At 36.4% G+C, this 21,934-nt stretch overlaps 1 protein-coding gene across 4 annotated transcripts in view; it reads right to left on the minus strand.

Moving 5' to 3' along the window:
* Window positions 1-18,866: 18,866 nt before the first annotated feature.
* The window catches only part of LOC126764210 (uncharacterized), a 99,698-nt gene continuing 96,630 nt past the window's right edge, over window positions 18,867-21,934 (minus strand). For 3 of the 4 annotated variants that reach the window (XR_007667826.1, XR_007667827.1, XM_050482004.1), the window contains exon 2: window positions 18,867-19,265. Coding sequence is in view for 1 of the 4 variants with exons in the window: in XM_050482004.1 (XP_050337961.1) it covers window positions 19,207-19,265 (59 nt within the window). In the remaining 3 variants the exon portion in view is untranslated. The remainder of the gene's footprint in view (window positions 19,266-21,934) is intronic. The other variant, XR_007667828.1, reaches the window with a different exon arrangement.

The raw sequence follows: 21,934 nt of genomic DNA on the forward strand, positions 1-21,934 counted from the left end.
TAAGAAGAAGAAACTCGCGTGTCAAGTTTTGACTAACAAATTTGCTTCAAGTATGCTTTCTCTTTACAGCTCGGGAGCCTTAAGCTCAAATAGTACGAGCTTTATTAATACCGCGGATTTCGTTCGTTTTTTTTTAATAAGTTCTTAGATATCTTTAAAAGCAGTTTACTGAGACCATTGTATTCCCTAAAAAGGTTTTTGTGGGTTCCCTAGAGTAAAACCAGTTTTTAGATGAGGCAAAAAGAGTTTTAAAGACAATTCGGATCATAGATGAGAAAGGAAACAACACAACACATAATCTCAATTTCGTCAAGGGGTGATTAATTAACATTAGTAGTTTAAGATTTCAGTATTTCCTTACCTAAAGACAAGACGACTAGGTCAGAACAGCTTAGAGCATATTTTTGGTCAGATTAGAAATAATGGAGGTAGTAGAGTTACACCTTTCATGTTTTCTAGTCTAGGAAGTCGTGGGTTTACGTTACGTAAATATCGTAACAATATGTAACTGTGAGCTGTCATTTCAGAACTTAGCCATAATGTCCTTCTTAATGTGTGCAATGATTCCGTTTTAAGTGATCTCTCTTGGCAGGATTTCCAGGGTTTACCGCGGTCCGAACACTCCATGGTTAGATCCATTACTTCAGATAGTAGTTTAGAAATTAATTTTTTGAAAGAAAATGCTTTTAATAATTTTTCGGCTATCTTTATTTGAAAATTTTTAAAATGCACACATGCCTTCTGCCATTACCTTATTTAGGAGATGAAATTCTTTCAGATAAATTGATCTTCATAGATCAAAACCTGATCGATAAATGCAACTTAGTGAAGCCGCCTTAAGAATTAGCATTTACTAATAATTTAGAAATAAAATTTGTTAGGGAATTCGACAGAAATTGTCATAAAATAGATAGATGTAGTTTTTTATCTTTTTTTTTAGTGGTTACAACGAGCTAAATATTTAATATTAAACAAAGATTTTTTAAACAGATTGGCTAATGGAGACGCTCTCAAGTTAGAATTATTTAAACAAGTTTTTAATTATAATTAGAATTTGGGGCTCAATGTTGGCATTTGTATACGTGATTATTTTTATAGTTTTAAGTATTATAAATATATAGCTTTCGATTTTGCCTACCCCTGACGAGTGTAAATAAAAACGAAAAATTATTTGAATAAATTCGTTATATGGAGATTGAAAACGCTTTAATCTTGAAGTTACGTTCGCAAAAAATGTTCTGTTACATGGAAATATTTACTATAAGGAAATTCGTTATACGGAGGTTATTTTACACTCATCTGCTGAAGACATAGGGTGCGACTGACTTCAAGACTTCTCTCAAATATCTAAATACACACGTTCTTAAGGACACAGTTGTTTAGACAGCTACACGACTGCAGGCTCTCAGTTGTCGCTCTCGCTAATTTAAAAAGATTTTTAAAAATTGCCGACGACAGTAGAGAGGGGAGCAGAAAGGAAACGATACCACTAATATGTAAAATGTAAAAGTATTCAAAGCTCTGAAAAACCTAACGTTATTTTACAAAGAGAAGAATAAAATACATACATAGATATGTTATATCATTTGTAATAACAATTGATAATTAGAACAAATAAATTTACCTATTTATTTATTTTGGGAATAAAAAATTTCACTTAGAAAAAATATTAAAATTTCATTGAAGTGAAAGGTACGACAACAACGAAATTGTGCACATACAAAATAGACAGCTGTGTTGTTTTGTGTATTAGACGTCCATTGTTATGTCGCTGACTTCTTACAAATGTTCATGTAACAAGATTGACGACGCCATTTACAGTTCACTATCGTGTCGTCATGTTGTGTCGCTCTCTATGTGTTCAGAACGTCAAAGTAGACCCAAAACACAGTGTTCTTATAATTGCTTCGTAAGCGGTCGTCACTGTGAACGGACGTATTTTTTCTCTGCTCCGCGTTCTATTATTTAATCTACATATATTAATGCCGTGTGTTTGTGGCCATAGAGTTGATCGTGCTCAGCCCAAGATCAGCTGCCATAAGTGTAATCAATTCTTCCACTTGTCGTGTATGAATTTATCACAGGCTGATGTAGATTTTTTGCTGAAATCCAAAAATGCTTTTTATTGTAAAGTGTGCGCGGTTGTTCGGAGAGATTCCATTCGTTCGCCGCCTGCGTCGTCATCAGTGCGCAATGCTCAATCAAGCAAGGAAGTAGCTGGACCTTTGTTGGAGCATAATAATCCTAATAATGTAAATGCGGTGCTCAGTTCTCTGGTTTTGGAAGTAAGTTCACTGAGAAGTGAACAATCGAAGGCGCTCACCTTAATACAACAACTCTGCGATGATCGAAATTCCTTATTCGTTAAGCTTAACGAACTTAAATCAGAGATCTGCATTGTGCAAAAGAAATTGTCCGATAACGGCAAGTTTTCTGTACCAACTTCGAATGCTCTCTCTGCTGCCCACCCCACTCTCACTCCGGCGACTGCTGTTGGTACAAATGCTTCTACAATCGCTTCTCCGTCTAACGCTGCTGTTTCTGCTGATAATGTGAGTGTGAATTATCTCGTTCCCGCTATACCGAAAGCATTCTCTGCAGCTTCAACTACTGCTAACTCTATTCTCACTTCTACGACTATTGTGCATACAAATGCTCCGTCATCTAACGTTGTTGTTTCTGCTCCTACTGATAATGTGAGTATGGATTATCTCGCTCCCGCTACACCGAAAGCAATCTCTGCCGCTCCGTCTGCTGCTTGCTCCACTCTCTCTACGGCTGCTGATAATGGTGCAAATACAGCTCCGTCTAACGTTGCTGTTTCAGTTTCTTCTGGTATTGTCAGCGCGGATTTCCGTGCTCCTGCGGCTAGACCTGCTGCTGCTCCGAAGGCTGTTAATTATGCTTATACATATGCTGACGCTGTTGCTAGGAATATCAACACTCATTCGAAAGCCAAAAACAATCCAACAGTTGCTGCTAAACCAGATCGTTCCTCTGTCGCTGTCAATGCTACTCAATCAGTTGCCGTTGATGATTCTGTTAATCTAAACTTTTCTACTTCAATTGCTGCTAATGGAAATTTGAAGTTAAAAGTGAGTACTAGGAACAAAAAATCCCCAGCTGTTTCAACTGTTGTTGGTGTTAATGCCAATTGTGATCTCGATGTCGTCATACCCAAGAAATGGATTCACTTGTCTGCCTTTAAGAACTCAATCAGTGAAGAAGATATTATATCTTTTGTCGTTAAACATGCTAATGTTGATAGAGAGCATCTTTTATGTTATAAATTAATTAAGAAAGATACTAAAATTAATAATCTTAAGAGGATAAACTTTAAGTTAGGTGTGTCCCCATCTTTTTATACTCTCGCAAGAAAGTTGCTAAGGAGAGTATTATAGTTTTGTTCACATAACGGTTGTTTGTAAGTCCTAAAACTAAAAGAGTCAGATATAGGGTTATTTATACCAAAGTGATCAGGGTGACGAGTAGAGTCCGTGCAAGCTGTAACTTGAGTAAAAATTGAGATATCATGATGATCATGGTACACGTATTTCTTGGCTCCATAAGAAGATTAAATTCGAAGATGGGCAAAATCGCCACACTGCCACGCCCACAAAATGGCGAAAACCGAAAACCTATAAAGTGTCATAACTAAGCCATAAATAAAGATAATGAAGTGAAGTTTGGCACAAAGGATCGCATTAAGGAGGGGCATTTTGGAGCGTGGCTCTGCCCCCTATTAAGTTTTTTGTACATATCTAGGAAACTACTATAGCCATGTCAACCAAACTCTACAGAGTCGTTTCCTTCAGGCATTTCCATATCCAGTTCAAAAATGAAAGAAATCGGATTATAACCACGCCCACCTCCCATACAAAGGTTATGTTGAAAATCACTAAAAGTGCGTTAACCGACTAACAAAAAACGTCAGCAACACTAAATTTTACTGAAGAAATGGCAGAAGGAAGCTGCACCCAGGCTTTTTTTTTTTTAATTGAAAATGGGCGTGGCGTCGCCCACTTATGGACTAAATCCATATCTCAGGAACTACTCAACCGATTTCAATGAAATTCGGTATATAATATTTTCTTAACACCCTGATGACATGTACGAAATATGGGTGAAATCGGTTCACAACCACGCCTTTTTCCAATATAACGCTATTTTGAATTCCATCTGATGTATTCTCTGTATAATATATACATACATTAGGAACCAATGATGATAGCGGAATAAAACTTTACACAAATACGGTATTTGAAAAATATGTATGTAAATGACGGATAATGAACTCTCGATTATCACTTTATCATGCGAGAGTATGAAATGTTCGGTGGCACCCGAACTTAGCCTTCCTTACTTTTTTTAATGCCGTTTTCTCCACTTCAGTGTGGCCTTCTGGCATTAACACCCGAACTTAGTCTTCCTTACTTGTTTTAATGCCGTTTTCTCCTCTTCAGTGTGGCCTTCTAGCATTAAGTTGCGTCCCTTTAAGTTTTTTCCAAAGGGAGGCGAAAGCAGCGCTGCAGATTAGTTGATGCGCCTGTTAATCCCGATTTTATTCATGCGTCTTCTGCACCTTCCTCAAATGGCTCCTGTCTTAAGGTGTACTACCAAAATCTATCGGGTATTAGGTGTAAATCAAATATTATTCGCAACTTTTCTTCACATTTGGATTTCGATATTATCATTATTGTTGAGACTTGGCTGAATTATAGTTTCTTTGATAGTGAATATTTTGACTCAAATCTCTATTATGTCTTCCGTAAGGACAGAGATCATGAAAAAACTGGCTGTTTAAGAGGGGGTGGTGTTCTCCTAGCAGCTCATCGCAAATATCGTCCTCGTTTAATTATGCTTGATAATGATGATTCTATTCTGGACCAACTATGTATTTGTATCAATGACGCTCTGTTCATTGCAGTCTCATACATCCCTCCTAATAGTCCTCTAGAGTTGTATCAAAATAGTAAAATATATATAGCAAATAATATTTCCTCGCTGGTATTAAATAAGGTGAAAGAGAATAATATTTGTGTTCTGGGTGACTTTAATTTAAGCAATATCGTCTGGTCTGGTTGTTCTCATAATCCCGCTCTTATTCCTTCCAATTTTTCGTCTTCTCAGGAGTTATTTCTCATTGATAGCTTGCTTAGACTCAATCTGATTCAAATCAACTCATATTCAAATAGTCTCGATCGTTTTCTTGACTTAGTCTTTCTCAGTGATAATTTAAAATTTAGGTTTCTTGATGGATTATCTTCTATTATTCCAGCCACCATTCATCATTCTCCGCTAGCGTTTGAGGTAGATACTTATCTTTTCGGTCCTGTTAAACCTATTGATGGGCTTGGTTTTAATTTTGCATTTTGTGATTTTGAACGACTCAACAATATGCTCTCTGAGATTAAATGGGATGATTTACTTTCGGGACTAGATACAGCTAATAGTTTCTCCATTTTTAAGAAATCAATTCAGGAATTTTGTCATTATAATATCCCGCTCAAACATATACAACCATATAAGTTGCCTTGGTACACTAAGGGCCTCAAACGTTTAAAAAAACTTAGAAATAAATACTACAGAAAATTCTCTTCAACTAAATCTCATATTTCCTTTTTTCAATATCAACACTACACACAACTATTTAATGAATTGGATAAGTCTCTCTATAAAAGGTTTATTAATAGTCCGGAGTTTACAATTAAGTCGAACCCTAAGTTCTTTTGGAACTTTGTAAAATCTAGAAGAGCGTGTTCGGCTATTCCCTCTGCTTTACGCTGGGGTGATAAGTCAGCATGCACTTCTGGCGAAATCTCCAACTTGTTTGTTGAATTTTTCAAATCAAATTATGTTCACGATGATCCTGGTACTGGTTCCACTTTTTCGGCTAATAATTTCCCATCCATAAATTTTGGCACACTGTGTCTTTCACAGGATGATATTGCCAAGGCTATTTGTGATATTAAGTCTTCTTCCAAATTGGATTTGGATGGGCTTCCGCCTGTACTTATAAAAAATTGTACTGCCTTGGTATATCCTCTCATGCTTATCTTCAATAAGTCTCCCTCCTCTGGGAATTTTATTTCGGACTGGAAATTGGCATGTATTACCCCTATTCTCAAAGGTGGTAGAAAGGATGAAGTCTCCAATTACAGGCCTATTTCTAAACTTTCTACTATTTCGAAAATATTTGAGTGTTCTGTTAAAAATAAATTATTTTTTACAGTAAAATCTATAATTGATGTCAATCAGCATGGGTTTATCTCGGGACGCTCCACTGTGTCAAACTTAGCGGTTTTTAGCGATTATTGTATGTCTGCATTCTCCGCTGGATTTCAGGTAGATTGTGTCTACACAGATTTCTCTAAAGCCTTTGATAAAGTTTCACACTATATTCTAATTAAAAATTACCATCGTTAGGATTTCACTCGGTCTTCTTGCAGTGGATTAAATCATATTTGCACAATAGACGATGCGTTGTCAGTGTCGATGGAGTGTCATCTGATTCATTCATTGCGTCTTCGAGAGTGTCACAAGGAAGCGTCTTGCGTCCACTTCTCTTTGTGCTGTTTATCAATGACATTTCCTGTTGCTTCTCTTTCGCTAACTTTCTGTTATATGCAGATGACTTGAAAATTTTTGCAATAAACAAAAACTCACAAGATGTATTCAAACTTCAATGTTATATTGATACTTTTTATGCTTGGTGCCTGAAATCGAAGCTTTTTCTGAATCTAGATAAATGCTCTCAGATCTCTTATGGTAGGCGATGTAACATCTTATCTTCAAGTTCAAGTTACTGAAATCAAAGATCTTAGGGTAATCTTTGACAACAGATTTTCTTTCAGTAATCACATCAACTACATCACTTCTAAATTATCCTCTGTGCTCGGCTTTGTCCGTCGAAATGCTTTAAATTTTTCCGACCCCTACACGTTAAAATTACTGTATACATGTTTTGTTCGGTCCATCTTGGAGTACGCAGTGTTTATTTGGAGACCATATTACATATCGTCAATTAATAGGATCGAGCGTGTTCAAAAAATGTTTCTTAAATTTGTTCCCCGCTCCTTTAAGTTTGTTAACCCAATACCATCGTATACATCTCGTTTATTGCTCTTACATCTTAAATTACTGGAAAATCGACGGTCCGTTCTCTGCCACTCATTCGTTTTTATTGTAATTAATGGAGATATTGACTGTCGCTATTTATTAGAGAAAATTTATAGAAGTGAATTCCTCAGCGTTGTCTCAGATTTATTTCCCCATTTTATTATAAAAAAGGAAAGTACTAATTTTGCTGTATATGCTCCTCTCAAGCGTGCTATGCGTGAGTTTTACTCGATTTCCGAGAAAGTTCTTCTAGATTTTTCTCACTCTAGGGTATCCTTCATTAATACCCTCAATTCTGTTTTTGAGTTTAAATTATCTACTTATGTAATTGTAGTTTTATTGTTTTGGAATTCTGATTTGCATCCTAAGTTTCCATTAGTCTGTAAGAATTAATGTACTTAAAGTACGAAGAGCTTGATAAGCTGGCCGACATGGGTAATGCTAAAAAATTCTACGAAAAAATGCGGCGGATTACAGAAGGTTTCAAGACCAGAGCATACTCTTGTAGAACCCCCCAAGGTGATCTAGTGACCGATGCCCAGAGCATACTTAAATTATGTAGGGAACACTTCTCCAGCCTGCTGAATGGCCGTGAACGCACAACGCCAAAAGAAGGAGCAGACGTTCCATTGCCCGACCATGAAGAAGTTCGAATAGCAATTACCCGGCTGAAGAACAACAAAGCGGCGGGGCCGATGGATTGCCGGCCGAGCTATTCAAACACGGAGGCGAAGAACTGATAAAGAGCCTGCATCAGCTTCTTTGTAAAATATGGTCGGACGAAAGCATGCCCAACGATTGGAATTTAAGTGTGCTCTGCCCAATCCATAAAAAAGGAGAACCCACAATCTGCGCCAACTACCGTGGGATAAGCCTCCTCAACATCGCATATAAGGTTCTATCGAGCGTATTGTGTGAAAGATTAAAGCCCACCATCAACAAACTGATTGAACCTTATCAGTGTAGCTTTAGACCTAGAAAATTAACAACCAACCAGATGTTCACCATGCGCCACATCTTGGAAAAGACTCGTGAATGGAGAATCGAAACACACCACCTCTTCGTCGAGCTGCCTTTATTCCGCGATGTCTGAATTTGGTATCCCCGCAAAACTAATACGGCTGTGTAAACTGACTTTGAGCAACACGAAGAGCTCCGTCAGGATCGGGAAGGACCTTTCCGAGCCGTTCGATACCACACAAGGTTTCAGACAAGTCGATTCCCTATCGTGCGACTTCTTCAACCTGCTTCTGGAGAAAATAATTCGAGCTACAGATTTTAATCGAGCAGGTACAATCTTTTACAAGAGTGCGGCGCGCGCCGTTAATTCTGCTTTCTCCAGACTGGACAAGGAAGCAATGCAAATGGGTTTGGCAGTGAACGAGGGCAAGACGAAATATCTCTAGTCATCAAACAAACAGTCGTCGAACTCGCGACTTGGCTCTCACGTCACTGTTGACAGTCATAACTTGAAGTCGTAGATAATTTCGTCTATCTTGGAACCGGCGTAAACACCACCAACAATGTCAGCCTGGAAATCCAACGCAGGGTAACTCTTGCGAACAGGTGCTACTTCGGACTGAGTAGGCACTTGAAAAGGAAAGTCCTCTCTCGACGAACAAAAACCAAACTCTATAAGTCACTCATAATTCCCGTCCTGCTATATGGTGCAGAGGCTTGGTCGATGTCAACAACTGATGAGTCGACGTTGCGAGTTTTCGAGAGAAAAGTTCTGCGGAAGATTCACCGTCCTTTGCGCGTTGGCCACGGAACGATGAGCTGTACGAGATATACGACAACATTGACATAGTTCAGCGAATTAAAAGACAGCGGCTACGCTGGCTAGGTCATGTTGTCCTAATGGACGAAAACACTCCAGCTCAGAAAGTATTCGACGCTGTACCCGCCGGGGGAAGCAGAGAAAGAGGAAGACCTCCACTCCGTTGGAAGGACCAGGTGGAGAAGGACCTGGCTTCGTTTGGAATATCCAATTGACGCCACGTAGCGAAAAGAAGAAACGATTGGCGCGCTGTTGTTAACTCGGCTATAATCGCGTAAACGGTGGCTACGCCAATTAAGAAGAAGAAGATTAGCGGGATTCTGTGACCAGTCTCTAGTCTCAATTTGTGACTAGTTACTATTCACTAAACAGTCTCTAGCGTTAGTCTCAATACATTGCCTCAAATTTGAGACCTGATAGTTAGCAGGTCACAAAACTAAAAAGAACTCTTGTCTGCCATTTTGAATATACTGAATGTGTTTGTAAGCAACACAAACACGAAAAGGTTAAAAATAAATCTATTTTACATAAATTTCGTAAATATTATGAAAGAAAGTCAACACATATTTTTATTTCCATTGATAATTATGTTTTTTGACTGTGCTATAGAAAATTTAGTATTTGTTATCGACATATTTATTTTCATTCAAGTGTAAAAACATCTCTGAATAATGAAACGCAATAGATTTTGTGACTGTCACTTAAAGAATAGCAAAATCGTGTCAAGTCTCAAAAATTGTCTCTAACTTGAAATCTCAAATAAAGAGACTTGAGACTGTATCACAGTACAGAATCGCACGGTTAAGCAAGATTATCATTCGACATTTCCTTATTCAAACGACATAGTTGTGTGAAAGAGGTAGCACCTATACAAACTGATGAAGAAATATGTATGTCTTACTTGGGTGAGTGGAAGCTGGAGGGCAGCAGACATTCGAATAAAAAGTAAATACATTTTTAGAATTAACTGCTAAACTCTCTAAACTGTTATCGCAACTTTTTTGTATGTAGAAAGATTTCTTTATATTAATTTGAAATTTTTTTTTTTTTTTGGTTGGGAAATATTAACAACTGAAATTCTAACATTTTGTTTGGTTACGCTAACATATCATGTTGAATATTATAGCCCTCAAGTTTGTATAACAATTAGGAACAAACTTAAGTAGTATAGTATCAGTGTTATAGTATTTTTTGTGTTGCGTGAAGTGAGTTCTGGAAAATATTTTTTATGGATTCTGGACAACATGGTATGTATTTAATATTAATGATATAAGGATTAATTTAGTTAATGTATTATTTTGTTCTTTTTTCGGGAAAACAATGAATCATTAAAAATCTAAATTTTTTTTTAGTTTTAAAAATTAGTGTTTTTGTTATAGAGCCGGGCGAGGTCGAGCTTTGAATTATTTTTCTCAGTAAACTACAGGGTTTCTACTTAACGTAGAAACTTCAACATTTTCCCCGTCTTTCAAGTTCAGTTAGTTGTTTTAATATACCATAAAACCTTAAAAAACAATTTAAGTAGTTTCGCCATATATTAAGAGTCCAATATATAATAATTTTCATCGTCATCATCAGGGATAATGGGATGCCCAACTTATTTCAGTGTGAGAGCGTTTCAAAATAAGCGTTTTTTTGAACATTTTCTATTGTAGCCAGATCGAAAAAAGTAAGAATTTTTGGGCATTTAAATTAAAACACCCAACATTTATTACCATTGCAAATTATTATATTTTGGACTCTTAATATATGGCGAAACTACTTAAATCCTTTTTTAAAATTTTATGGTATATTAAAACAACTGAGTTTTGATCTTTCAATACTTAAAAAGGTGAATTAAGCTTGCTAGTTCTCAATTGTTTAATGCTTTTAATCATTGGTAACTGAAAATTAATGCTACTATGCATCAAATTGCTAAACGTTTCATGAAATATATTAAAATTTCGCATTTTTTTGATTTTCATTGTTTTACATTTTTCATTAGCGATAAGATTTCAATCTGGCCATTGCTCGTTTCCAATTACTAAACGTCAATACCTCCTGAACTCGACTAGCTGTCAAAGTTCAGGAAGTTTTGACGTTAACAATTGCTCTCTCACTTCCAATGAGAGAGGAGTTGGACATCTCTTTATCTTTGGTGAGCATGCACTTGCTGAGCTAAAAGTGGTGTGCACGATTAAAAAGTGCTGATTTTGAACATCCTGGGCGGACTTACTCTCACAGAATCTTTGGGAGTCACTCAGGCAGCCATATCAATATGTTTAAATGCCGTTTGAGCACAATAAAAATAACTAAGTTTTACGTCTTTGTGACTGGTGATGACGAATGGATCCATTATGGCAACCATAAACTCAAGAATCATTGGTGAAACTTGACCAGCCAGCCAAAGCCGAATTTCTATGAGATACTTACAGAGCGATTATGTACTGTGATACAGTCACAAGTCTCTAAAATTGCGGTTTTCAATTAGGGACAATTTTTGTGACTTGAGACGATTTTGCAATTCAATACGTGACAGTCACAAAAAACTCTTACATTTCATTACTTAGAGATATATTTACACTTGAATGAAAATAAATGTTAAATTTTCTATAACATAGTCAATATGTTTTATGCATATTTACCAATAAAAATTAAAATGTATGTTGACTTTGTTTCAGAATAGCTACGAAATTTATGTGAAATTGATTTGTTTTCAACGTTTTCGTGTTTGAGTTGCTTACAAAATACAAATCAACGACAATCGACTAATATGTATAATATGTGTCTATTATATTCAAAATGTCAAACAAGAATTCTTTTTAGTTTTTTGACCTGGTAACTATCAGATAACAAGAATGATAGAGAAAGAGATCAGCTGTTCTTACTGACGTCACGGTTGACTTATTATTCGCCCGCGCCTTTGAATGTGAATTCGAATTGTATTTTCGAGTTTGGTATTAATTGTGAAATTTTATATTTTTTAAAATGCGTTGCGCAGTGTTCGGATGCAATAAAAACAATGTTAAAAATAGTGCTACGAAGTGGAGATTTTTCCATTTCCCTAATGATAAAACAGTATTAAAACAATGGATTCATTTTTTCGTCGAGCGGACAAAATTAATGTTAAAAATGCGTGCATTTGTGAAGTACGCTTCGCCTCAGAAGCCTTCGAAAGCAATTTACAGTTTGAGATGGGTAATTATATCATTTTGACTACAATAATTTTACATTTATAACCAAACACTCTTGCAGGTTTAAGTTCGCAGAATCCAACGACGTTGATACCAGTGCTCCTGCAGAGGCTAATGAACAGCAGAAAGACTGGAGATTCGTTTAAACCAGGACGTTTTAGAAATTTTTTTTGGCGTAATCAGGTTAAAAGGCGGTCTTCACGATCACCCAGACAGGCAGGAGTTCAAGGAAAGGATGCGTTCCGATATAAGGTTGGTACGCAGCTCTCAAGTAATTGCTCAAGAAAAAAATACATTATTTCTCAAATAATTTTGACAGCTGGTTACGCATTATGAACGATCTACATTAGAAGAACAAGAGAAAATAAACAAAGAAAACAAGCTTTGTGCGTAATAAGTATGTGTGTATGTGTATGGTAACATAAATATTTTTATTGAGATTTAAGGAATGTTGTTGATGACTGAAATATACTTCATAATAATGATTTCAACTAATTTAGGATGAATTTGACGATTACTTCGAATTTTCTTCAAGAAACAATTGTTGATTTGATGTTTCTTCGCAAAACCAGGTTTGCCATATTCACATTTTACTGAAAAAAAAGCATTAAAAATTAGTACTAGATTTCTTGAGAGCTGCGTACTAGCACAAGTAAATTTATCGCAGGAAAGTTTCTTGACCATTTCTTAAGCGTTTTTTTTTATGAAGTTTTTACGTTTCTTGAGAGCTGCGTACTAAACTATACTTGGTAACAACGAAGGAGCGATTACAGATGAAGGAAATGTTGAAGTCGAAAATTATCTCTAACCGGTAATTATCAAAATATTAAAAGTACATAGTATTATAAACCTAAAACTACAGAACAAATTTTAATATGAAATGAGCTGATGTTAACAAATGCAAATATATGCTATTATATACTATACAAACTAAGTTTTTGCATACTTACCACTGTTTCTTATCCTAATTATAATAATAAACTTAACAAACAATTTATTCCATTTATTCATTCCAGTATGTATGTTTATTCTATTTTTGCAGGTAATATTTTTCAACGTGTGGCAGTTGATCTAAACTCCACTGATCCAACTGAAAAAAGTGATGACTTGGAGATTCTCAACAACGACGGACTTGAGAATTTGGCAGGGTACATCTGACACAAACTTTGTAAAGACAACCCCGAAATTTGTGCCAATTTAGAAAATTGTTCATCTTATACTTGGGCGGATCACCTTTGTGAAGGAGAGCTGTTAAAACCAACAGATCTGTTGAGGGAGCATATGAGAGCCTAGCAAGCAGTATTTGACGACGTAAATGGTACTGATTTGCATATATGTATGCACAAATTATGTTTAGAAGCACTTAGATTTAAGTAATTTTGTAAAATGTAGTACGAAAGTAAAATTACTATTTCTTAGAGCCAGAATGTAGGATTCGTTCCTTAAATAAAAACTTAATTAAAAATATGTACAGGAAAAAAATAAAATTAAAAAAGACAATAAATTGATAAAATGAAATACAAAATATTCAATCTTTTTATTTGCATATATGAAAACAAATACAGCAAAGAGACAAAATTAAATAATACAATGAAATGAATTTGTAGGTAAATGTTCACTATAAAATAATCACTTATATTGATATCTTTCAATAATATTCACTTATATGCAAAGAAAAACAAACAAATGAAAATCAGCTGATTATAGGTTGGTCAACCGTGACGTAGATGCGCAAAACGAACGAAATTTGAACTCATCATTGCGCAATCTTTGTTTCTATTATTCTTGATCAGATAACAAATTTGAGACAAAATTTTGTGACTAGAGACTGTGTTGTGATTAGTAACTAGTCACAAATTGAGACTTTCAGCCCTATTCTGAGAAAACCTGACAACCGATTTGTGAGGTTTATTTCACAAAAAAAGACCGCAAAAATCTTACCACATGAGGTGAAAAGCACTTTGCTGTGAAGCAGCTTACAAAAACAAACAAGACAAGATATAGAATTAGACAACCAAGAGAAGTGAGTAATTCTGCAAATTCATTAAATTTAGTGCATATATAATTTCATTCCTTCGTAGGATTTCAATATGTGAAAGAACACCTCAGGAGCAGCTGTAGCATTACAGAGTATTATTTCAACATAAATATCTCTTTATCATCAGATGTATTAAATACATACATACATATTTAGAAATAAATAATAATTTTTTTATGTCTGAATTATTTAAACATAAATATGTATTTCCGGTCCGTGAATGTCGCTCAATTCTGAATGTGGTGAAGGAAGATCCGAGAATAACTGCATCAACAATTGCACGTGATGTGCAAGAAAGGTTCGCAAAAAATATTTTGGTCGTTACTGCGCGAAGAATTTTGTGACGGGCTGGGATTCATAGTAGGGTAGCAAGAAAAAAACCTTTTGTTTCACGGATTAATAGAATAAAGCGAATTGTTTTTGTAAACAAATATATAAACATGCCAGATGAATTCTGGAACAACGTGCTTTTCTCCGACGAAATGAAATATTGTGTATTCGGTATAAAAGAACGTAAATTAGTGTGGCGTAAGCGAGGTGAAGCTTTCAACCAATGCAATCTTTATTCAACTATGAAACATGGAGGTGGTGGCGTGATGTTCTGGGGTCGTATGTCAGCCAGTGGCCCTGGCAACTGGGAATTTGTAGAAACAACAATGAATAGGCATATTTATTTAGACATTTTAAAGCGTAATATGCGATCGAGTGCTGAAAAATTGGGATTGCCAAACAGGTTTTACTTCCAACAAGATAATGATCCCAAGCACAGAAATCGTACGGCTTTGGCTGCTCTACAACGCCCCTAAACAACTATGCACACCTCCAGTCACCAGACTTAAACCCAATCGAGCATTTATGGGCACTTTTGGAAAGAAGGGTACGTAATCACGCAATATCGAGTATACAGCAGCTCTAAAATTTTATATTAGAAGAGTGGTCTAAAATAACACCTCAGGAGACCAGCAAACTAGTAGGTTCATTAAAAAAACAGTTAGCAGAGGTCCTAAAGCGCAGTGGATATCCAACTCGTTATTAAGAGACAAACAAAAATTATATTTTACAATGTAACGGTTTCATATATTTAGTGCTTGTAGACTTTTGATCGCTTGTATTGCTACGTCGAATAAGAAAAGAGCCGTTAACTCGCCGGTTTTCAGAACACGTGCAAAGAAACTTGGCGCCAGCATTCTACATTCAATTCAGTATAAGAGAAATACAATTTGAATTTAAAAATTAAATAAATTTTGTAAATATTTTGAAATTAACATTTTTATATTGGCTGCTTGTAGACATATCACTCTGACTGTATATTTATTCGATGCCTTGGAAGAATAGTTCCTCCATTCTATTTCAATAAAATAATTGCAAATTTCTAAGGTTATAGCCGAGTTAACAACAGCGCGCCAGTCGATCCTTCTTTTCGCAAGGTGACGCCAATCGGAGATTCTAAGCGAAGCAAGGCCCTTCTCCAACTGATCCTTGTAACAGAGTGGAGGTCTTCCTCTTCCTCTGCTTCCCCCGGCGGGTACTGCGTCGAATACTTTCAGAGCTGTAGTGTTTTCGTACATTCGGACAACATGGCCTAGCCAGCGTGTCCGCTGTCTTTTAATTCGCTGAACTATGTATGTCAATTTCGTCGTTTATCTCGTACAGCTCATCGTTTCATCGAATGCGATCGCAGAACCTTTCTCTCAAAAACTCGCAACGTCGACTCATCAGTTGTTGTCATCGTTCAAGCCTCTGCAACATATAGCAGGACGATGATAATGCGAGACTTATAGTGTTTGGCTTTTGTTCGTCGAGAGAGGACTTTACTTCTCAATTGCCTACTCTTATTACATATTACCCAAATTTAATAGATTTTCAAAATTACTTAAGTTTCTTGATTGTCCATTTCTTTACTTTGCCTTGTCTGTTTTTGTAAAACAGCAGGGTCTCAGCAAAGTGCTTTTCAACTCATGTAGTGAAGTTTTTTTCTTATTGTTTTCTCTCGGAAACTCGCAAAGGCTCATCAGATGTTGTCATCGTTTATACCTCAGCACCATATAGCAGGACGGGAATAATGAGTGACTTATAGAGTTTTATTTTTGTTCATCGACAGGGGACTTTATTTCTATATTGCCCACTTAGTCCGAAGTAGTACCTGTTGGCAAGAGATATCCTGCGATGGATTTCGAGGCTGACGTTGTTGTTGGTGTTGATGCAGGTTCCGGTATAAAAGAAATTATTTATAACTTCGAAGTTATGACTGTCAACAGTGACATTGGTGCCTAGTCGCAAGTGCGACGGCTGTTTGTTTGATGACAGGAGATATTTCGTCATGCCCTCGTACACTGCCAGACCCATTTGCTTCGCTGCCTTATCTTTTCTGCAGAGAGAAGAACTAACGGCGCGGTTGTCAACGATATCAATATCACCAGTATACGCCAGCAGCTGTACCCTCTTATAACAGATTGTACCTTCCCGGTATAGATAGTTTTTTTCTCCAGCAGCAGCTTTGAAATCGAAGAAGAGGTGGTGTGTGTCGATTCTTCTTTCCAGTGTCTTTTCCAAGACTTGGCGCACGGTGAATATCTGGTCGGTTGTTGATTTTCCAGGTCTAAAGCCACACTGATAAGGTCCAATCAGTTTGTTGACGGTGGGCTTTAATCTTTCACACAGTACGGTACAGTAGATCAGTGTAATCTTTCACACAGTACATATAGAACCTTATATGCGATGTTGAGGAGGCTAATCCCACGGTAGTTGGCGCAGATTGTGGGGTCTCCCGTTTAATGGATTGGGCATAGCACACTTAAATTCCAATCGTTGGGCATGCTTTCGACAGACCACATTTTACAAAGAAGCTGATGCATGCTCCTTATCAGTTCTTCGCCACCGTGTTTGAATAGCTCGGCCGGCAATCCATCGGCCACCGCCGCTTTGTTGTTCTTCAGGCGGGTAATTGCTATTCGACCTTCTTCAAGGAGTTTCTGCAAGAATGTGCTCCGGTCTTGAAACCTTCTGTTTGTCGCCGCGTCGGTCAGCTTGTCAAGCTCTTTATTCCCACGGATTTCGGCCTCTCTCTTTTTCTGTCTACAAGTGTGTCTCGCTTCCCTCTTTAACTCTCGGCATCTATCCCATCCTGCACGTATTGTGGTCGATTGTAACGTTGCGGGGTAGGCAGTCTGTTTTCTCTCCGCCACAACACGACACTCCTCGTCGTACTAGCTGTTCTTTTGCATTTTCCGAAAACTAATGGTTTTGATTGCAGCTGTATGTATGTGCCCACAGTTATCATCCGAGGCAGTTAGTAATCTTTCATTTGGAGTGTTTTTTAGGTGACGCATCCCGAACCCAGCGCACAACCGTGGGGAGGGGATGTTTCGCCTTCAAACGGATGTTCTTAGACAACCCAGACGATACTTGGTCAAAGACCAAAAGTCGTATTTAAAAGAATCGTTTCTGACCACTCCCAAGAAAATTACCAAAAATTTGTAAAAATTGATAAAAAGGAAAATTCAGTTTGTGATACTAATATATATATATAAATTCTAATATTTAAAAGATTATCTGAAACAATTACCAAAAATGTGTAAAATGATTATAAGAAGGAAAAGAGCTGTATGATTTTGAAGCTCTCCTAAACAGCTGAGTGTCATTTTAATAATAGTTTCATTGAATATGGGTAGAAGATAGATTGTGGTTGTTAGCTGACCAATTGTTACAAAACCTTTTCTTATTACAAAGATATACCAACACGTTATTTTTAAATCTGCACCATAATGATGTTACATCATAAAACATAAAACTCCTTGTTTTTTTATTGAAAATTTGAAAAACAGCTGTCAGTGTTGCTTGTTTTTCATTCACAAGAGATTAAAATCGGTCATTTTTTAACAATGTTGGCAACGCAAATGCAGCTAACTTTCTATAATTTTGATTATTAAATCAGTTAATCCGGATTAACGCCGCCGTCTGTCAAGCCCAAATAACTTATCGACTAGTTTTCTGTAATTCATAGATAACCATAATATTAATAAAGAAACAAACTATTTTCAATAACATATGGCTAACGGAACCAATAATGAATAAAACGGACGCTGCTACTCGAAGAGTAACAGATAGTTTTCTTAAATAGTTCACAAAGTAGAGCAACAAAATATATGTAGCATTTGCGCAAAAGCATTGAGAGAGAGAGCTAATCACACCGACGTGTAGTGAAAGAGGAGTAATTGTTACTTTTTTCCCGAGAGTAGATCAAAAGTGACCTAATGGATAACGAATGCATTGATTATTGATAACCTATCGGTGATCTATTACCTTAATTTTACCCGTTTTGTAGTGTACAAGGGTGCTTACTTGAGTGATCCTGTGGTAAGTGAACGCCGAATCACCTAGTGCAAAAATGTATCAGAGATAAAGAGGTGTCTAACTCCTCTCTCATTGGAAGTTAGAGAATAATTGCTAAACGTCAAAATCTCCTGAACTTTGACAGTTGATCGAGTCACGATGTTTTGACGTTTAGCAATTGGAAATGAGCGATGGCCAGATTGAAATCTTACCAAACAAAATATGTAAAATATGTCAAGACCACTTATAAAAAGATGTAAAACAATGAAAATTAAATAAATTTGTGAAATTTAAAGGTATTTGATGAAACGTTTTGTAATTTGAAGCATCATAGTATTATTTTCAATATAAAATTATTAAAAACATTTAATGATTGAGAGCTAACAAGCTTAAATCGTTTTAGTGGGTATTGAAAGGTCAAAAGTCAGTTGTTCTAATATACTTTAATAAGATGACAAACTATTTCCATATAATAAATAACCACTATATAGCAATTTTTATTCGTACTAAATGTTGGGTATTTTAATTTAAATGCCCAAAGATTTTTACTTTTCCCGATCTGGCCATAACGGAAAACGTTATAAAAAACGCTACTTTTGAGGCGCTCTCACACTGGAATAAGTTGGACATCCCTTTATTCCTGAATGTATTCTGATCGAATCGAAAGCGAAACCGCGACCGTTTCAGCCAAGCATCAAATTCAACGCACCGCTTATGAATTTACAAAAACAATTATAAGGCAAGAACCATTTGTTTTTCGCTTTTTACAATGCTCCAACGTAGCTGGGTTTGCCGGTTGACGAAATTTTGGGTAGTATTGAAACTGAAAAGAGAGAAGCGGAACAACCGCAATTTTATTAAGTAAGTGGAATTAAATATATTAACATTAAAAAATATATATTATTTTTATCTTAAAACTACGATTTTTGTAGAACAAGTTAAAGAACATATAACAGTTAGTTAAGAAAACATTATTTAAAACAAATTAAAAAAAATTAAAAAAAATTACTGTCTCTAATTTTTTAGATAAAAGCTCTAGCTACAAGTGTGATAATATTATACTATAGAGCGTTTTGAGAAGATGGGTTTTTAACTTAACGAACAAGTTCGTTCCTCGCGAAGTGAGTATATTAATTATTACTTAAATTCAGGCAATTGAAAAGTTTTTATTTACAGCCGAAACGGAAGTCGCTCTCGATAAATTGGATATTTTTGATGCAATACAGATCTCAAGAGGTATGAGTATCTTTTAACGATAATTATAAAGTTTTTCTTATACACTTTATTTGATTGCTATAAAGATATTAAATTTTTGTGAAAAGTATTGAAAGAATATGTTCCCATTCCAAAAACGAATGATGGTATTTTATAGCACTATGTTAACTCTAACAATTCTATAAAAATATTTTTTTTCTAAAGGTACTTTTCCTACTATTGTAGATAGTAAGCGGTGTGCTCTGAACACAGCGGAGTAAACCGACGTTGAGTAATACCAAAACCTCTGATGGCGTACACCGATGATATTGATATCATTGGCCTCAACACCCGCGCTATTAGTTCTGCTTTCTCCAGAAAGGATAAGGGAGTGAAGCACGTGGGTATGGTAGTGAACGAGGGCAAAACGAAATATCTCCCGTCATCAAAGAAACAGTCATCGCACTCGCGACTAGGCTTCCACGGCACTGTTGGCAGTCATAACTTCGAAGTCGAGAACAATATCATCTATCTTGAACCGTGATCACCATTCATAACTTTGAAGTCTAATTTCGTCGTGCGCCAGTAAAGAAGAAGAAGTGAAAGATCGTTAAATAAAGAAAAGGGAACTATAGCAAAAAAGAAAAATATCAGCGAATTTTTGATATATTCTTATTATCATATGGCAGCGTTTCATCATAATGATATTTAATACGAGTGTAAAAGGTAATTTTTAAAATGTAGACATCTAACTTTAAAACCTTAAAAAGTATAAAATGTATATTTGTTCAAATGTTTACAGTTTAATTTAATAAATTTAAAGTGAAAAAGATGCGTAAATTATGTTGAATATACTGAAACTTAAAATTCTAATATCTCGTAAACTAAGCGTTTGCGGCACCTATAACATTGTATATTTTTTAATCAGAATGAATTCCTCTTTCCGACAGTATCAATTTTTATCACTAAATATTACAATTATTTTAATAAATATTAAACGATGTTAATTTTTCATTGTGAAACACGAATGTCTTCAACGACAGTGCGGATATCATAGATTAATGAATAGAATAAATGTAATCTAAACACTTAAAATTTTTGGTCGTAATATGATATATGGCAATATGGCCGACATGTTTTCCGGTAGCTCGATCGGGTGAAATCCATGTTGGTTTGTGGATACGCTTGTTGTAGAATAATATTCCACCTAAGTTCCTAAGCCATACTGACCAATCGAATTGTTGTTGTGATTTTGCCCCTATAGGCCCATCTGATTTCACAGAGGCCGCAAAGTTGCTAGCGCTGGAACTCTTTGTAGAATTTGCATTAACTCTCTTACACAACAATATTATTTAATTTTTAATTATATTTTGCAGATTATAAAACTTTTCTGCGGTGAATATTTATTACAGTTAAAAGGATCGGGATGGAATAGATAACGAGAGTTGAAGAGGGAAGTGAGACGCACTTGCAGACAGAAAAAGAGCCCGAAATGCGTGAGCATGAAGAGCTTGGTAAGCTGACCGACATGGGTAATGCTCAAAAATTCTACGAACAAATGCGGCGGCTTACAGAAGGTTTCTTGACCGGAGCTCTTGCAGAACCCCCAAAGGTGATCAAGTCACCGATGCCCAGAGCATACCTAAATTATGGAGGCAACACTTGTCGAGCCTTCTGAATGGCAGTGAACGCACAACGCCAGGAGAAGGCGAACTCGATTCCCCAATCGATGACGATGGAGCAGACGTTCCATTGCCCGACCATGAAGAAGTTTGAATAGCAATTACCCGCCTGAAGAACAACAAAGCGGCGGGTTCCGATGGATTGCCGGTTGAGCTTTTCAAACACGGCGGCGAAGAACTGATAAGGAGCATGCATCAGCTTCTTTGTAAAATACGGTCGGACGAAAGCATGCCCAACGTTTGGAATTTAAGTGTGCTCTGCACTATCCACAAAAAGGGAGACCTCACAATCTGCGCCAATTACCGTGGGATAAGCCTCCCACGGGAAAGCTCCGTCAGGATCGGGAAGGACTTCTCCGTGCCTTTCGATACCAAACGAGGTTTCCGATTAGGTGACTCCCTATCGTACGACTTCTTCAACATGCTGCTGAAGAAAATAATTCGAGCTTTAAAACTTAATCGAGCCGGTGCAATCTTTTCTAAGAATGTACAGCTGCTGGCGTATACCGTAGATATTGATATCATCGGCCTCAACACCCACGCCTTTAGTTCTGCTTTCTTCAGACTGGACAAGGAAGCATAGCAAATGGGTCTGGCAGTGAACGAGGGCAAGACG

This window comes from Bactrocera neohumeralis, unplaced genomic scaffold (assembly GCF_024586455.1).
Source record: "Bactrocera neohumeralis isolate Rockhampton unplaced genomic scaffold, APGP_CSIRO_Bneo_wtdbg2-racon-allhic-juicebox.fasta_v2 cluster09, whole genome shotgun sequence".
NCBI classification, from domain to species: Eukaryota; Metazoa; Arthropoda; class Insecta; order Diptera; family Tephritidae; genus Bactrocera; species Bactrocera neohumeralis.